The sequence below is a fragment of the Oncorhynchus mykiss genome, chromosome 26 (genome assembly GCF_013265735.2).
Source record: "Oncorhynchus mykiss isolate Arlee chromosome 26, USDA_OmykA_1.1, whole genome shotgun sequence".
NCBI lineage: Eukaryota > Metazoa > Chordata > Actinopteri > Salmoniformes > Salmonidae > Oncorhynchus > Oncorhynchus mykiss.
The window spans coordinates 26,292,271-26,310,935 of NC_048590.1; the positions used below are offsets into that span (position 1 = coordinate 26,292,271).

The 18,665-nt window shown below is 41.9% G+C and overlaps 1 protein-coding gene across 1 annotated transcript; it reads left to right on the forward strand.

Moving 5' to 3' along the window:
• Positions 1 to 1,835: 1,835 nt before the first annotated feature.
• On the forward strand, positions 1,836 to 18,375 carry LOC110506096 (polycystic kidney disease protein 1-like 2). The gene is given in 35 exon segments (XM_036964559.1): positions 1,836 to 2,476; positions 3,139 to 3,297; positions 4,353 to 4,493; positions 4,588 to 4,995; positions 5,133 to 5,254; positions 5,389 to 5,542; positions 5,787 to 5,991; positions 8,017 to 8,297; positions 8,455 to 8,603; positions 8,730 to 8,906; positions 9,126 to 9,263; positions 9,360 to 9,703; positions 9,872 to 9,992; positions 10,172 to 10,303; positions 10,512 to 10,737; positions 10,846 to 11,036; positions 11,158 to 11,388; positions 11,472 to 11,573; positions 11,668 to 11,846; positions 11,940 to 12,086; positions 12,184 to 12,383; positions 12,474 to 12,706; positions 12,894 to 13,116; positions 13,220 to 13,683; positions 13,782 to 13,878; positions 13,986 to 14,126; positions 14,217 to 14,402; positions 14,517 to 14,847; positions 15,004 to 15,137; positions 15,234 to 15,361; positions 15,480 to 15,640; positions 15,842 to 16,052; positions 16,254 to 16,355; positions 16,434 to 16,565; positions 17,678 to 18,375. Coding segments are annotated over 35 exon segments (6,840 nt in total). The 5' UTR covers positions 1,836 to 2,157; the 3' UTR covers positions 17,849 to 18,375.
• Positions 18,376 to 18,665: the final 290 nt, after the last annotated feature.

Below are 18,665 nucleotides of genomic sequence, written 5' to 3' on the forward strand. Positions count from 1 at the left end.
TTCTGAAAGGTAATATATATATTATATATAATATAACTAACTTTGAAAGCACTCGCTACAACTATTGTTTAATAATCACCCATATTATGCTATTGACATTAGAATTTTGGAAGCTTAGCCATATACTTTCATGTAGTGGGGCAACTATGTTTTTGAATTGTAACTTTGGTGATAGAGGCACCAGATTTCACACACATAGCTAGAACAGGGTTTTAAACAGATGTGTAGATACAGGGCCATCAGAGGATTCAGGCATTATCCCCACAGGGTTTTTTTCTCTCAATATGGCCGCCACATAACTCATTGGGGATAAATTTCACAAATCTACAAGATCTACAAATCTTTTCTAGCTGTGTACAGTATGTGCAATTTGGTGCCTCTATCACCAAAGTTACAATCCAAAAACATAGTTGGTCGAAGCTCTGAACATACCGAAAATGTGTCTGATGGATAACTGTAAATTCAAGCTTTCCAATGATATATGATTAAATGGTATACGTGACCAATAACTTGTTCTATACTGGCATGGTTTGTCAAAGGCTAAAATCCCTATGGGAAAATGTATGGAATGGAGGGATGAAAGAAAGCCTGATAACCGGAGAAAGCTCAAATTGCTGCATTGCTATCACACATTTTCCAACTCTAGGGACATAGACCTTTAAAGAAATCACTATGAGACATCACCCCAAGTGAGCCCGACCGATCCCCCGCCCTGGCTCATGGACTAGTATGCACACTCCACACAGAAGTGCATGCACACTCCACACAGAAGTGCATGCACGCACACACATGCCTTTTCAACTAATTGTTGTGAAACTTACTGTTATCTAAATGCCAATTCTGTGCAAAATGATTACGCAATTCTTTCAAAACACAGATCATGTCCATTATCTTTAAACACACGATAAGGCCACACACATTCAGGCATCTGGGAATAACACATTTAATATGTTCTGTTATTATCTCAGTGCAATTATTGTAGCCTATCATGTTGACATGATGTAAGGCAACTTGAGTTTAATCCCACAAACTCCTTGAAGTTTTTAAAATGTATCCAAATGGAAAATGCATTCATCCACCATGGCCTGGATTCTCTTTAGTCAATTAGAAAATGTAGAGCAGGCCTATACTTTGGACCTAAGTTTATTTGCCTTTATCTGTGCACATACTTAGCTATATGTGTTTATGGTTTTACAGAGGTCAATTCTACTGTCACTGATTACCACATAGTACAGCTGGTCTAGAGCAATGCTTCCCAAACTCGGTCCTGGGGCCCCCATGGGGGCACGTTTTGTTTTTTGCCCTACCACTACACAGCTGAATCAAACAACCAACTCATCATCAAGCTTTGATTATTTGAATTAGCTGAGTATTGTTAGGGAAAAATCCAAAACTTACACCCAGGGGGGCCCCAGGACCGAGTTTGGGAAGCGCTGGTCTAAAGTCCCATAAACGCCAACATTCTATCATTAGATTACATTTTCATACACAATAGAAACAAGGGAGCTAAAACTGAATAAACACCAAATGACATGATACCGACTCACATGCAGCTCCTTAAAAGAGACATGTTCTTATTAGTCAAAACAGACAGCAGACTTGTCGAGTTCACCACATGAACAAATGCATTTTCCTTTACAACTAAGGATGTCAAAAGTCCAGAAGAGTTGGACATGACTATCAGGAGACAAGGCCACTGTCTGGGTCAGTGGTCGATTTAAAAGTCCTCTGACAGTTCACAGCAGTACCAATGTTAATCAACAAAATTCTTGACCCTGTAAAGTTTAATATGTGGTATAAATACAAAGAGTCTCTGTATTTTTGGACTTTTATAACTCTGATGGTCTTTATCTGGGTCATTGGTTTGTTGCTGCCAAACCTGTATAAAGTTGATCTACACCTGCAAGCTGCAGTGTGTTACATCAATGGTAGCCTTCAGAGGCACCCATTATTACTGTTGACACAGGGTCCTTCCCTGAGGACCTTATTGTAGACCATTCACTATATCCCTGTGGTCTGTACACAAGGATTATGTCCATTAGAACTTCACAAAGAAAGTGCAGTCAGCCATAACAGGTTATTCTGTAATGTCAGGCCCCTTTAAAAGACAGCATGTCATCAGGCTGCCTGTAATAGTGCACAGGTGAAGGGGTGAAGATGGACAGCACTAATCTCTCTGTATTGCTCTTGATGGCTCTCCTCTTAAGCCTGTCTTGTGCAGAGGATGAGATGGCACCTCTATCCTGCCCAGAGTACCAAGAGGGTTTTGACGGCTCCTGTTATGAGTTTGTGGCTCTACCGCGTTCCTTCCTCAGTGGACAGGGCTGGTGTGAGCGGGGTGGTGGACACCTGGCCTTCATTCTAAATATTGATACACAGCAGTTCCTACAGAAGCACCTGCAGCCAGAGCAGGACTGGTGGCTGGGTTTAGCACCTGCCTCCCCAAACCTAACACTGGACTCTGCTGTTGCTGAAGGTAAGAGAGCAGCCCAGGCAACTAAAGTGGGCATTATTTGATGACACTAATGCATTAGATCCTTTGATCATCCAAAGGATCTCAAAGGGTGGGAGTAGAGTGCATTGTATTCATTTGAGCAGATATTGTACAGATAACCGTTACATTTCCACTGGTCTCCCAACCTAAGACTAAGATGCTGGGCTTGTTGACTCTCACATCAGCTGGCCTCTTGCTGGGAGATTTATAATGTGTTCATCTCGCACCATTGCTAGGAGACCATGCCACATTTAGATATATCCTTTTAGCAGCTAATGAGGTACATCTGTCATTCAATAGGTTTTGCTGTCCAGTCCGTTGAATTAAAGCAGTCTTTTAAATTCCCCACACAAAGGACCAAACTGTATCACCTAATAGCGCTGTTTCCTTTCCTTCCTGCTCCTTTACATATTTTATTAATGCCTCTGACATTCCTCATGAGAACACAAGCTATCATAGTATTTATTAAATTAACTAGATAGTACACAGTAAGCATGTCAGGTCGAACAGATGGGACATCTAATATTGTGGGAAAATAATACTTTATTTCCTCTCCTTTGAAGAGCAGGTGTTCCTAATGTTTTGTACCCACAGTGTATATAGAATATAATACTTTCATTGGTGTTTGTGCTGTAAATCCTCAGGTCCTCTCTCCTGGCTTGATGGCTCTGATGTCAGCTACTCTAACTGGGTGAACGACCCTGATCCAGGGGCTGGCTGTGGTCACATACTGAGGAGCTCAGGGTTTCAGTGGGAGGCAACAAGCAACTGTAGCCAGGAGCTGCACTTCATCTGCCAATTTGGTTTGTATTTGATGCGTGTGTGTGTTTGTGAGGCAGAGAGCGAGGAGAGCAGCTGGATAGAACTGTTATTATTGTAAAACAAACACAGCTGCAGCAAAGGAGGGAAATGCACGAGAACAAAATTCCACTTGAGGAAGGAGCTATTGTATAATCAACATAAAAGATGTCTTTATCGCACGGGAAACCACAGTAGCCGAATAAAAGCAAAGCCACTGACTATAGCCTGAATATAGTGAAATCACATGCTTTGGTTGTAAAAACAATACAAATAAATAGAAATACAAGGTAGTAAATATTGACCTTTGCATTTAACGTATTGCACTGTTTGTCCTCCTGAGCTAGTGTTTCATGCATGAATGGCAGACATTCAGAGTAGGCATTGTAATAATGATCCTCTATCTAAACCATGTGTACTGATACCCCTCCCATAAATGTAATGGCTTTTGTACAACTCAATTCTAAAAAGGAAGACAGCCTAATGAGGTGAACGATAATGACAATTTCATATAATTTACGTCGTTAGTAGCACTTTCTGTAGTGACAAAAACAGGCCTACAGTATATGCCCCTTATTATCTACACAGCTTATCCCACTCTGTTACAGTATGTACTATGTAAAGTGATTTTCCTCTCCCTCAGTATATAGGAAGCAGTGGTTGCTGTGTGGCCTTCAGACAGTACCTGTACTACATGCTTCTCTGCTTGATTCCAATCTCTCTCCCTCTTATCAGTTGGATTACACAACAACCAATCTTTAGTCGACCACTATGTGAAAAATGGCACAGCATCATCAGCCAGTCAACTTTAGTTGTCCCTCAGGCATATTCTAATAATACAGCAACACACATGAGAATACAGTATATTCAATTCAAATGCAGAATGCAATGTGATGCATTTCAAATTAAACTAGACAAAAATACCCAAGTAGGCCATTAACTTTGTTCTAGTTTGGTACATTTCAGTTCTTATATTTGAACACATTGGCAAGCTAGAGCAGAGACTAGCACCCAGCACACACAGTCATATTCATCACCCAGCTGTGTCTCTGGTCCACAGTCCAGAAAAACGTCATCCTTCAGGAGCCCATCGGGGAGTTTGGCGTCATTAAGTGCTATAGCATGAACCAATCAATAGATGGTGCAAACTGCAAGGCCCTGTACGGAAGCCCCCTTCAAATCCAGGTAGAAGTAGAAGCTGGTAAGTAAAACCAACATGAGCCGAAATAAAAGTATCTGGTCTTACATTTCCGAGTACAAATCTTGGTAGAGTGAGACAACTTTGCTATCTACAGGTACGAATGTGATCTACAAACTCCACAGTGGTGAGATGTTGGTGGCCAATTCATCAGCAGTCAGAGGAATTGTCCCCCACAACATCACAGTGGGACCAGAGGTGGAGCAACAGCTGGGTTCTGGCTGCCACCAGCTGACCCTGCATGCCTCTAACGGGGTCTCGTTCTTGGGCGTGTCCACTGAGCTGCAGGTGTGTCTGCTGGAGCCTGTGGAGGGCCTGCTGGGATCAGTGATGGCTGAGGAGGGGGAGTGTCCAGACTCAGACCTCTATGTTAGTGTCTCCCTAGACCGGGGAGCCCCGGTGCAGCTTCTCTTCCAGGTGTCTGGAGCCAACGACAGCATCTCTGAGACCAGAGACATGCAAAACAGAAGCATGCAGGTTTATAATATCTCAACCACTATCCAAGGTACCTAACCTATCTACTCAAACTGTCATCCAACAAACCTTACTCAGAGATTAAAACAGAGACTGATGAAGAGACCTTTTTTAAAATTCTTTATAATACTCTTGTTTATATTATTCATATAAGCTGTTTTGTTACAGGATTTTTGCAAGTGAAAGTCAGGGCCTGGAATGTCTTCTCACACATGGATGTGGATGTGGGGAACACAACAGTTGTTTGTCACAACAGTTCAGACCTCAGGCAGAATGGCTATGCAAACACAGTATGTCAAATAGCTAAGAATTACAAAAAATGTATATATTTCTCTTTAACCTTAAACAGGTAGCACCTTTTTCACTAATGTGAAGGTAATTATTTTCCTGCAGTTTTTCTTCACATATTTGTTTTCATCCCCAGACAGAAAAGCGTATGAGAGTTCGCCGAGCCTATACCTTGAGAATCACTGCCATTCCAGAAACTGCCAGTCAAGACACTGAAAGCGTCAAACTTGAGGTAACTGGCTTAGGAGGACTATCTAATGGAAAGCAGAGCAAATTTGAATGGGAATGCAGTAAGTACCAGTTAAGGCCTTGAAGCCACAGGGCTGTTGAAGAGAACCCTCTCACCTCACCCTATTACAGTATATGAATGAAATGAAAAACAATGACTGTAAACTTTGTTTTATAACTTCCATTTTCCGTAACAATCTCAATCGTTTTTTCCCCTCTGTTTACTCAGTGTTGTGTCTGTCATCTTTTTACAGCATGGCCTTATGGTGATGTTTTCTAACCTTTTTCCCTTTCCAATTCCAATAGAAGAAGACTGTAAAGGGAAATGCAAGGATAAAACAACAGACACGACTCGTTTGGTTGAAAAAGACTGTCTTCCAAACCCATTTGAGTTTTTTGAATACACTTTTTCTGTGAAAAAATGGAGTGCCGATGGGAAATGGGTCGACTTGATTTCAACATCCCAATGCATCACGGTTACTCCAACAAACTTCGCCAACTTTAGAATTTGGTAATATGGGGATACACTTCAAATAGTGAAGTTAATATAATTAACAAAGTCTTGCTATTTTATTTCATGACATGATAACTCCCATCAGTGTCATTATAAAAACAGTCAATGACAATATTATAAAAATTGCTATTTAAATATCCTAGAAGCCTATTAATAATTCTAGTATCATCGTCATAATCATCCTCAGAGAAGTACAGGTAACTGCCAAAATAAAGGAAACACCAACATAAAGTGTCTTAATAGGGTGTTGGGCCCCCAGAACGGTTTCAGTGCACCTTGCATAGATTCTACAAGTGCCTGGATCTCTGTTGGAGGGAGGTGACACTAAGCTTCCTCTAGAAATTCCATAAGTTAGTGTTTTGTTGATGCTGGTGAAAAACTCTGTCTCATGCACCACTCCAGAATCTCCAATAAGTCTGCAATTGTGTTGCAATCTGGTGACTGAGACAAACACACACACACACACCTTAAACCCCCTATGCTCCTTTGAGAGCCCTCACTGACATTTCTTCATCCAGCCATGGTAGCCAAAATAATAATAATAATAATAATAATAATAACTGGGCATTTTTATACATGACCCTAAGTATGAGGGAATAATAATAATAATTGCATAATTAACTCAGGAACAACACCTGTGTGGAAGGACTGGCTTTCAATATACTTTGTACCCCTCATTTAATCAAGTGTTTCCTTTCTTTTGGCAGTTACATGTATGTTGGACATCATAAGGCTTTTGGACTGGCCTAGGTGGCCATACAGAATGATACTAAATATCTGGAATGAATTGGGTTAGAAATGATTTAGCTTAAACTATTGACATATTTGTAATCCTTAAGTGTACAGCAGGGTTATGACATTAGCATGTTAATTGACTGATTTAATTCAAATTCAGAAGTAAATTGGTCACATTTAACATGAGTTGCTCTCATGCCTATGGAGCATGCTGTAATTACTGTAATACTAATGTTGCATTAGTTGCCCAATAATGACATAATAATGTATGTATTGCTTTGTTATTACAAAGGTAAACTGTTTCTGGTACAACACTGTTCCTATTTCCATTTGTATGATAACAATAACTGCTGAACTCCATTCTATTTACGAAGCAATAATCAAGTTACTATGTTACAAAATGTGAATTCAATGTTTTTAAGGTCTATTTTATGCTAAAAACGTTCCCATATTCTTTCAGTTGCCAGGATAATTGTAATATAGTGGATGTAAAAAAAGATGTCAAATTAAATTTGGACTGTAACTCCAGTTGCCCAAAAGTAATTTGGCAAATTGAGGACCCAAGACCTTCAACAGTAAGTGTGTTTTATTGGTTTCAAATCAAATTTTATTTGTCACATACACGTGTTTAGAAGATTTTATTGTGGATGTAGAGAAATGTTTGTTTTCATGTGTGAATGAGTTTTATTGGAGTGCATGAATCAATTTATTGACTAACCCATGCTGTCTAATTTGGAGTTGACATATTCTAGATAAATAAAACAAGTTGATGCATAAACACATTATTTGTGGACTTCATGTGATGGACTATACAATAGCCAGAGTTCAGCGTACATGAGGACAACATTTTGAATTCTGTGGTCTTCTAGGGTGCCCTGCAAAACTGTTACAACAACGCAGGGAAAAAGCCACTTACGGAAAGAAAAGATCAAGATGGTCAGAAAGAGTACAAAGTGAACAAAAACTACCTGAAAGAAGCTTCAGATAGGCTTCAGAATCTCCATGTGGTAGTTTATGGTGAGTATCTATTCCTTCTATTCAATTCCAAAAACACTATAAGTACAGGCTAAATGTTTGGTTAACTCAGTTGATAACAGGATGTCCTTCAGATATGTTGAACTTGCATCAAACTGTTCTTTAGCATATCGACAGAAAAAAAGTCAACAAATTGTCATATTTAGACATTTCCCGACTGATCAATTAGACATCCCCATTTTTGTTGGAGATATTTATAGGAGCATATTTGGGATTGATTCATCCTCAGAAAGTATGGACCTAATGTAACATGTTCACGAGTGGAAATAAGATAAATATCCTTTTATATCACCGTTCTTTAGATAAGGAAACTTTTGAATATGCCAGGTACACCATTCAGATACCAGGTGTTACGACTCCTGCACCTGCTGATACTACGCCACCTGTAACCTCTGCTCCGACTATCACCTTAAGTCCCCCTTCATGTAGTATTTACCCTCCGAATGGCACCGTTCTGGATCCTTTCAATATCACCTGTACAACACCTACATCCTGCACAAACGGCTGCCAATATTGTTTTAAAACTGACCAAGGTGAGTATCCCTCTTTGCCAGTGTTGTATATTTCAGGAAACCTTCTCCCATCAAAGAAGTTTAGCACCAGAGCCAGATTAAGATAAAAATGCCATATTGATTTAGTAAAAAAAAAAATATATATATAATCAGATAGTTTTTCTTCTTTATCTTTCAGGTAAACATCTGCGCTGCAGTTCTGTAAATAAAGTAACGTTAATCTTTCTACCTGTTGGGGAGATAAGCAGCAACTACATGCTGTCGGTAGAGGTGACTGTTACAGAATTGAACACAAAGACACGTGGAAGTACCACAATCAACACTGAGGTTTGTTATTACCAAACAAAATAAATAAATGATATAATTTCATGTATGGGCTCTGACTTGCCTTTCATCTCCATAGTTCACATCCATTTAGTAATTGGAGCACTCATTTAGTTGTTATCCCCCAAGGTGCGGCCAGCCAAGTCCGGAACTTCAGTGCAGGAGCTCCAATCTGCAGTGGCGTGCACAGTGGCTAATCTAGGGCAGCAGGGGATGCTCTCTGGAGAGACCCTTGGACAGATGTTCAAGTCTGTGTCGGACATACTGAATAAAGGCTCCAGTGAGGAAAAGAATGACAGGATGAAGGTATAAGGAGTGTGTGTGTGTGGGGGGGGGGGGGATACTAAATGAATATGAACTTTAAGACAAAGATAGTGGTATGTTTTCGTTGAGTTTACAAGACAGATGTTTGTGAGGTATCTTGATTGAATAATCCAGATGGAGATTGTGCAATTGGCGTACATGTAAAAGGTCCAGGTTAAGGGCTTTAAACATCATTCTTCAATGTTGGTGTGTCTCCTTAAGCTGCGAGAACAGATGCTGATGAATATAACTGAAGCACTGGAGAACAGCTCCAGCAGCACTCCTCATAAAGTGCAGCTGACGGCCAGAGCTGTGGCAGGACTCACCAAGAGGGGTGATGAGCTTAGTCCTGATGCTCAGGTACACTTGGATAGACCTAGCCCCCCAACACATAGGCCTATTGGTCAAAATGTGCCCAGAATAAAGACTTCATTTCAGATGGTCTATTTTTTCCAGCTTGAAGCTAGCTTCCTGGTGGCAAACCTCAGCTCTTCCCTCCTCTTCATGAACGTCAGTGAGCATGGTGGAGAAGAGGAGATGGTGCAGGCAGCTACACCAATTGTAGAGGCAGCCAGCAATATCCTGGATGTTTCCTCAAACGTGAGCACATATTTACCTTCACTTAGTCTAATGACAGTAATGAAGCATCCTTACTGAACAGTTTGTCTTTCACAGAAGGAAGTCTCTGATTTACTTCTCAAGGGCATGGACAATGTGCAGAGTGCACTGTTGAATTGGAAGAAGGTTGATGAAGCTCCTGTGATTGTCAACAGCTCTCAGATAACTGTGTTTGTGAACAGGTAAGAAGAATGTGGGCAGAGGACATAAGAAAAGGAACTGTAGTTTTAAAAAGCAACGATTGTACCACATCAGACATATTTTCATTGCTGTTACAATGCAATGTCTGCAAGACATTGCAACTGTTATATAGCCTCAATATTGAGTGACAGCATATCATGCCCTCTCAGAGTGTCAACAGAAACTATTCAGATGCAGTCTATAAACATCCCAGATAGCTCCTCTGCAAGCTTTTCCTTCCCTCCCCTGGGTGCTGATGTCCTTTCTCCAGATGAACCAGTGGATGTGAGAGTAAGTGTGCATGTGGGACTATATACTGTATGTATGTATTATCATGAGTCAGTATGCATGAAAGGTATTTTCATTGTGAAGAGAGATATGTCTTTTTGTACCTGTTAGTTTTGTTGATGAATAATTAGGTATGGTTTTTAAACCCTCTCTCTTGATTCACGATTTCCTATTTGTTACAGATGCTAAGTTTCAAGAAGAACCCATTTTCATGGAGCGAGGAGAACAACATTACCGGCACTGTGGGATCTGTCTCCCTGACAAGAGGAAATGGTTCTGTCATCCCCATAGAGAACCTATCTGAGGAGATTGAGGTCAGAGTGCTGCAAACCCCTTCATATTCTATGTCATTTGAGAGTGGAACAACTCTACTGTTGCCTTAATAATACCATATTAAATTAAAGATATAAGATTGCAGATCCTGGATCAGATATCAGTGGCGAATGACATCCTGCTGTATATAATAAATTATATACCCATTATCTCTTCTTTGAAAAACATAATCTCTTCTTTGATGCTCAGATCTTCTTGCCAAGGCCTGAAGGAGTGCAAGCAAACAGCACAATACTGTACTTGGGAAACTACAGCACACTGATGGTCGACGTCCCTTCACCTGATGTAACACTGGTGCTGAAGATAAAGCCATCGAAGAACATAACCTTTCAACTGTTCCTGGGGTATAAAGACTACCCAAACGATAAACAATACATAGCCAAGACTCAGATGCCTCACCAGAGCAACACGCAAGGTGATGTACCTCCTGAACGTACATGAGTCACGTAGACATAAGAATTGTGAAGCATGGTGAACGGAAAGCATTTCACGTTTAGAAACTGTGTGTGTGTTTTGGGTACAGAGGAGAAATACACCTGGGTCCTGGGTCCCAAAGATTTGACAGGAAAAGTTGGAGTGCATTACCTTGTTGTGAGGCCCATTGTGGAAGCAGGGGTTAAATCCGTCAATGCCACTGTGACTGTCACCTCCATTGCTGCTCAGTGCAAATATTGGAATGAAACCTTATCCACCTGGAGTGAAGATGGCTGCAGGGTGAGTTAAACAAGTACTACACAACACAACACCTTATGATAAAACAAAGGCACATTGCAGCATCCCTGCAATCCTAGACCAGGCCATAATGAAATACATAAACCAACTGTGATCTCCTTAGGTTGGTCCTTTAACCACGCTATTGGCCACCCAGTGCTTATGTACGCACTTGACCTTCTTCGGGAACTCTTTCTTCGTCATGCCCAACCTCGTAGACGTGTCACGTACGGCTGAGCTCTTTGGCACCTTCGCCCAAAATCCTGTGGTGGTGTGCTTTATTGGTTCCATCTTTGTTGCTTACGTATTGGTGGTCATATGGGCACGCAGGAAGGACATCCAGGACACAGCCAAGGTCTGACTTGAAAAACCACTGCTACCATTTTATCATCTTTGCTGTTGATGCAGAGTTTTACCTTCAAGTGTTACTTCTTATAGGTGAAGGTGACATTGTTGGAAGATAATGACCCCTTGGCTGAATACCGTTACATGCTGAATATTAGCACTGGGCATCGGCGTGGTGCTTCCACCTCCTCTCAGGTCGGTACCAACAGTTCCCACTGCTGCAGGACATCATATTCTGTTCTCTGATAAAACCACACTCAGTCACCCTGACCCTGTGTTGATGCTGCAGGTTACTGTGACTCTGCTGGGCATGCAAGGAGAGAGTGAGCCACACCACCTCACTGACCCTGACAAGCCTGTGTTTGAGAGGGGTGCAGTGGATATGTTCCTGTTGACCACACCCTTCTCTCTGGGGGAGCTGCAGAGCATCAGGCTGTGGCACGACAACTCAGGGGGGCACCCAGCCTGGTAGGAAAGGGGGAGGAGGGGAAAAATCTATGACCAAAGTTGAACTTTGAAGTGAAGATGTAGGTCTAGTTGACAATAAGAGTTTTCTTGCAGGTACATAAACAAAGTTATGGTGCAAGATGTAGAGACAGGACAGAAGTGGCACTTCCTGTGTAACTCATGGCTGACCATAGATATGAGTGAGTGCACTCTGGATAAAGTTTTCCCTGTAGCCACGGAGATGGATTTGAAGAAATTCAGGTGAGAAGGAACTTGAATGCACCTTGGAATGGTAAAATATTAATACAAATCTAATTGTCCATTATGGTACAAGCTTCCTATACCGTATATTCTGCAGCAATATGTTCTTCATGAGGACGGCAAAGGATTTCCGTGATGGCCACATCTGGTTTTCTGTGATCAGCCGGCCTCCAACGAGCACCTTCACATGTGTCCAGCGAGTCTCCTGCTGTTTCTCTCTGCTGCTGTGCACCATGCTGACCAGCATCATGTTCTGGGGCATCCCCACCGACCCCTCTGAGCAGACCATGGACCTGGGTATGGACACCTGCACAGTATTGGTGGCATTTGGAAATGGTAGGTTTTCAGAACAATAACTGGTTCTTCTTTCTTTTTCTACTCCTGTAGGTCATATCGAGTTCACCTGGCAGCAGCTGATGATTGGAGTTCAGAGTTCAATCATAATGTTTCCAATTAATCTCCTCATTGTGAGTATCTTCAGAAACACCCGCCCCCGAGAGACGAAGCCTGGAAAGCCCAAGGCAGAGGTGTCCAAGCAGGGGAAGACTGGCAGAGTGACTCACTCACAGCCCCCCTCCCCACAGAGGGACAGAGAACTCACACCAGACACAGTCATCAAGGTAAACTATGTCAATATATTAATATTCCAATTGAAGCCAACAGTCCCTACCATAAAATCTCATTTTAGATACTGTATGTCAGCTATGATTTGTAAGTAGACAGTTGTAAGTTTGATCTCTTCCTGACTGTCTTTATTCTGTATTCTCTCCACATTAGCAAGGCTGTTAATGTACTGTATTCTCGCAGGACATAAAGAAGATTGCTCAGTCACTCTCCAAGGCTATGAAGAGCCCCATTCCACGCCTGGAGTTAGAGATGAAGTCTGGACCACAGACTGATATCAACAATCTGCTCTCTCTGGTGGAGGACATCATCCGGCAGCAGAACCGAGCCAGTGGAGAGTTCTACACTGATGCCTCCAAGAAAGAGGGATCGCTCATTCTCTCACTAGGGGTAACCAATCTGCAAGGTACAGCCCGAGCCTCCAGATCCTACAATGATGATCATCAGTATTGGTTGAAGATGTTAAACTCTGTCTGACCCATATATTTCCTATGTCCCTCTGCTTTCAGAGACCAGCATGTGTGGGAGCCCTGAGAAGACTGGGGATGGGAGACAGAAAAGGAGCACCAACAGCCAGTATCTGTACAGGCAGCTACGCCATGTAGAGAAGGAGCTGAGCCTACTGGGACCTTCTCGCTTCCCCAACCCAGACAGCTACTGCCGGGCAGTGCAGCAGGTCCAGGGCATGAAGGGATTGCTAGAGTCTTCCAGCCTGGCAGGGGATGACCTGGCTCAAAGCCCGGGCCAAGCTGAGAGTAGTGATGGGGACAGTGGCAGTAAAAAGTGCTGTCAAGACGGGCTGCCCTGGTGGTTTGTGTTTATTGGCTGGATACTGGTGGTAGCCACCAGCGGAGTATCAGGATACTTCACCATGATGTATGGGCTGACCTATGGGAAGGACCGCTCTATAAGCTGGCTCATCTCCATGGTCGTTTCTTTCTTTCAGAGCCTCTTAATCATTCAGCCGCTGAAAGTGAGAAACATTAGATTAGAACTTTCTCATTTCAATTTAAAATGCCCTGCAGCATGTATCTGTAATCTGGGTATAACTTTGTGGATTTCCTATCACAGGTGCTAGGTTTTGCAGCCTTCTTTGCTCTCGTTCTGAAGAAAGTTGATCAGGAGGAGTATGGGGATCCAAAAATTGAGGGGGCACTCAGAAACCCAGGTTCTTTGTTTTCCTTATTTACAGTTTTGGGGAAATTCTGTTTACTTGTACATTAGCTAGACTTTTACAACATTAAGCCGTGTAAGATGACACAATCTGGTCCACAGATGACCCTGATGTAGTCTGGGCTGTCAGGAGGGATAGCACATGTAGCTTCTACCAGCCCCCGCCACCCACAGACGTCGAGAGGATGAGGAACAACATGATCAAGGAGCAGAAGGTTTTCGCCCTCATCAAAGAGATTCTCAGTAAGAGGAACCACTTTTTCGTTCACTGCACTGTCATTCACTGCACCTATTGGTTAACATACATGTTTAAGCCCTATGATTCTGTTGCAGCCTACATGGGGTTCATGTGGATGTTGCTCCTTGTGGCGTATGGTCAGCGGGACCCTAACGCTTACTTCCTGATTCAGCACATTCGGCAGAGCTTCAGCCAAGGGATCTCAGACAGTATGAGCCACGGAAATGTGTTCACCTGGGCAAATACCTCTCTTCTCAGCAACCTCTTCGGAGAGTACCCAGGTAGGATTCTCTAAAGAGGATGTTTATTTCTTTGAGAAACACGACGCTCCAAAATTTTCTAAATAAAGGTATAGATTGAATCCTATGTCAACAAAAGCAAATGGTGTGTTGAAGGTTTCATCACAGATGGGAACTCCAAACTGGTTGGTAATGCCCGTCTTCGCCAGGTGAGGGTGCAGAAGAATTCCTGCCGAATCGCCCGCTCCATGCGCCAGGCTGTACCTGACTGCCATGCTCCATACTCATGGGAGGTGGAGGACATGGGCTCCTATGGGCCAGGCTGGAACCGCTCTGCGAGTGAAAACACCTCAAAGACCCTTCGCAGCCCCTGGCGGTATCAAACCCAGGCCCGACTCAGAGCCCAACCCATCTGGGGGAGTGTGGTTCTCTACAGGGGAGGGGGGTTTGTGGTGGACCTGGGCCCTGACTCACAGAATGCTAGCAGGTAAGCTCACAATTACCAATGCTTCAAATTGATCACAATTATCATGCCATAGCAAATGTATATAATGTTATATAATGGAGGTTGGTGCCCCGGTCCCCAAAGGCTGTAGTGTATCGAATGGTGTATTTTATTCATCCATGTATTCTGTCCCTGCAGTACCCTTCAGTATCTGTTTGACAACACCTGGCTTGATATGTTCACCCGAGCAGTCTTTGTAGAGTTCACAGTGTACAATGCCAATGTCAACCTCTTCTGCATTGTCACACTCATGCTGGAGACCACAGCTGTAGGTGAGACAGTTGTTATATCACTCCATGATACAGCACAAAGTAAGTATTTAAAGGCATCCAAAACTCAGATTGTCAGCACCTGTCTTATTCTCTCAGGAGCGTTCCAGTTTCGCAGTGAGCTGCAGAGTGTCCGACTATACCAGTCCACCGGTGGACTCCACATCTTTGTCATGGCCTCTGAGGTCATCTATTTCCTCTTTATCTTCTACTACATGTATGTTCAGGTAAGCCTTCATTTAAATACCTTTCTTATATGTAAAGCGTATAAAATCTGTGACACAATGGTCTAGTGCCATTGTTCTGGAATTCCTCCTGAGTCTAACTCTTCTCCTCTCCTCACAGGGAAAGCTGATGAAGCAGCAGAAGTGGGCTTACTTCAAGACAAAGTGGAACCTGCTGGAGCTCGCCATCATCCTCCTGAGCTGGAGCGCACTGTCTGTCTTCATTAAGAGGAGCCTGCTAGGGAACCGGGACATGGAGTACTACCACAACCATAAAGACCAGTGAGTTCACACTGGGTATCATGAGTTTCTGTTCTTCTTCAGTTTTAGGCTGGGTTTCTGTACAGCACTTTGAGATATCAGCTGATGTACTTAGGGCTATATAAATAAATTTGATTTGATTTGATTCTTTCGCTAGTCTGTTATCCCTATTGTTGGTCCGTTGCTCCTGTGTGATGTTCAACTTCTCCCCTCTCTATCCAGGTTTGCCAGTTTCCATGAGACAGCCACAGCAGATGCAGTGCTGGGGTATCTGATTGCATTCCTGGTGCTACTGGCTACAGTCAAACTGTGGCACCTGATGAGGTTCAACTCCAAGCTACACATGATCACAGCCACACTGCAACGTGCCTGGACTGACATATCAGGCTTCATACTGGTCATCACCATTATGTTCCTGGCCTATTCTATGATTGTAAGGGTCTTCCTGGAAAACTTTTCATTCTCCAACTTTCCTATTTGGCATTCTCTTGTAGCAATGCATCTGTATTCCTAATAAATTGCGATGTGCTTGCTTTTGTGATAAATGTCTCTTCAATTTAACTGAATCTTTCACAGCTGAGTTATGATTCATTACGCTTTAACACTAAATCTAGCATGTGATCATTGTCTGCAGTCTAATCTGATGTATGGCTGGAAGCTGTACTCATATAGGACTCTCCTGGATTCTGCTCTGACCATGGTCAGCTTGCAACTAGGCATCTTCAACTATGACGAGGTTAGTAAAGGAAAGCTCTCTAAATTACAGCTATGGCCATGATGGCAGGTCTTTGATTGGTATCTCCTTCCAATCCAGGTTCTTGATTACAACCCGGTGCTTGGAGCGTTCCTCATTGGCTCTTGCATTATATTCATGACCTTTGTGGTTCTGAACCTGTTCATCTCAGTCATCCTGGTGGCGTTCACTCAAGAGCAAATGCATCACAAGGTACTGTGCATCATAATCATATAATATTCTGTGTTTATATAACAGATGGGTCTAATCCTGAATGCTGATTGGTTAAAACCGCATTCCAGCTGATTCCACAAGTTACCACTGACTAAATCTATGACGTATTTACTCTGTTCCATCTGACTGCGCAATCCACTGTCTCATCAGCCCAGCCAAGCAATTTACAAACTTGATCTCCACTATAAAAAGCATCTAGACATTATCTCACATTTCTTTTAGACTGACATTTCGTTTTCAACAGCAGAGATTTGTATAAACCTTGCTGTCTGCATCTCCAACATTTTAAACATTGTTTCAATATTCAAATTCTATCTCCAGCTGTTCCATGGTAATGAAGGAGTCGGGACGAGACAGACAGGCAGGCTGCGTTTCTCATCCAGTCGAAATCATGAATCAGCTGCCGTCATTTTTATGGATAAACGCAAAGAAATGTCAGTTGAAAATAGCTTAAACAAAACTAAGTGCAGCTAGTTTGCAGTCTTTCCAGCTTCAGTTTGAAGTGATTAGCTGAGTTGTTGGCTAGCTCCTCTGAACAACAGTGTCCTGACAAGTGAACACATTTTCTATGCCAAGCGAAATCGTGCCTCATTAGCTCATTATGGGGATTAATCACAATAAATATCACTAGAAAACAGTTTAAACAAATGCAAATGCAGTTACTTTGCCGTTATTCTGGCTGCACATTTTGTTGTGAATGTAAGTTACCCATTGTTGGCTAGCTAGCAAGCAAGGGATCAGAACGTTGCCAGCCAGTATGGCAATGGAACATTTACAATGTATGACTGGGTCGCGTCCATAAATACAGAACAAAAAGACTGAACGACTAGCCGTCAAGGGTAGGATGAAATAGTATGAATAAATTAATCCAAATAACGTTTTTAATTCAAATATGTCAATCATTATTTGAATATGTTGGTAACCCGAAGTCGGTGTTTGGAGGACTGCCAATATATCCTCCAAACACCGGCTTCGAGGGCATTATCACTTAAATAATACAGTATCAACACCACCATTTAACAGTGGCCATTGGCTACTGTAGGTGTATCATTGTCAGACCAATCAGATTTGACTGATCTTTTTTTTTACAGCCCTCAGAGGAGGAGGAGATAGTGGATCTGATGCTGATGAAGTTCTGCAGCTTGTTCGGGATCAAATATAAGAAAGAAGAAAGTAACAGTCCCAAGGTGATTGCCAACCATGCCTCTGTTACTAAGCAAGAACCCTCCACTATATCCTCAGAGATGCTTAGTTCTCAGTAAAGATCTGCCACTCTGTATGAATTGATATTGGAACTGCTTTCATTTATGTTGCTCAATAGGAGTATTAAAACATGTTATTTCAAGACTTTTGCACCACTTGTATGGTTGCTTGTAGCTGTTTAATAAAATCTAGCAATGTTCTAACCATATGTACATGAAATAATATTTCCTCTATCTAACAGTTCTGCTTTTTCAATATATTTAGTTCCAAAATAAATAAACAATATAAAGGGTGTTGAACCAGAGCAAACTGTATTCTTTCATCATTATAATGGGTTGCATTAAGATCAGATAAAAGGCCTGAGATGACTGTTGTGGGCTGCGCAATTCATTCCGATCACTTTCCCTAGGATAAAGAACTACTACAGAAATGGTTTAGTGCAGTTTCTGTTTTTACTTGTAAGAGTAGGTTGCAGACCTAAGTTCAAATGCATGTGTATTTGAGTATTTGTTATGTAAATACTTGTTTTCTTTGTATTTGAGTAGTTTCAAATACACATCCTGTATTTGAGTATTTTCAAATACACATCCTGTATTTGAGTATTTTCAAATACACAGCCCAAAACAAGTACCTTTATTTGAGTATTTGAATGGTTACAAATAAATTATATTTTAAAGTATTTTTCAAATACTTGGGTTAAATGCATGAGAGTGTATTTTTATTTCAAGTAAAGTTTATCTGGATACTTATTTCGAAATGTATTGTAAAATAATTTTAACCCCAGTCTGGTTGGGTGACAGAGTTATACATGCTTGGTTGACAGGCCATGTCGAAGTTAGGTGAAGTTGCCATCCTATATGCTAAAAATATAAATAA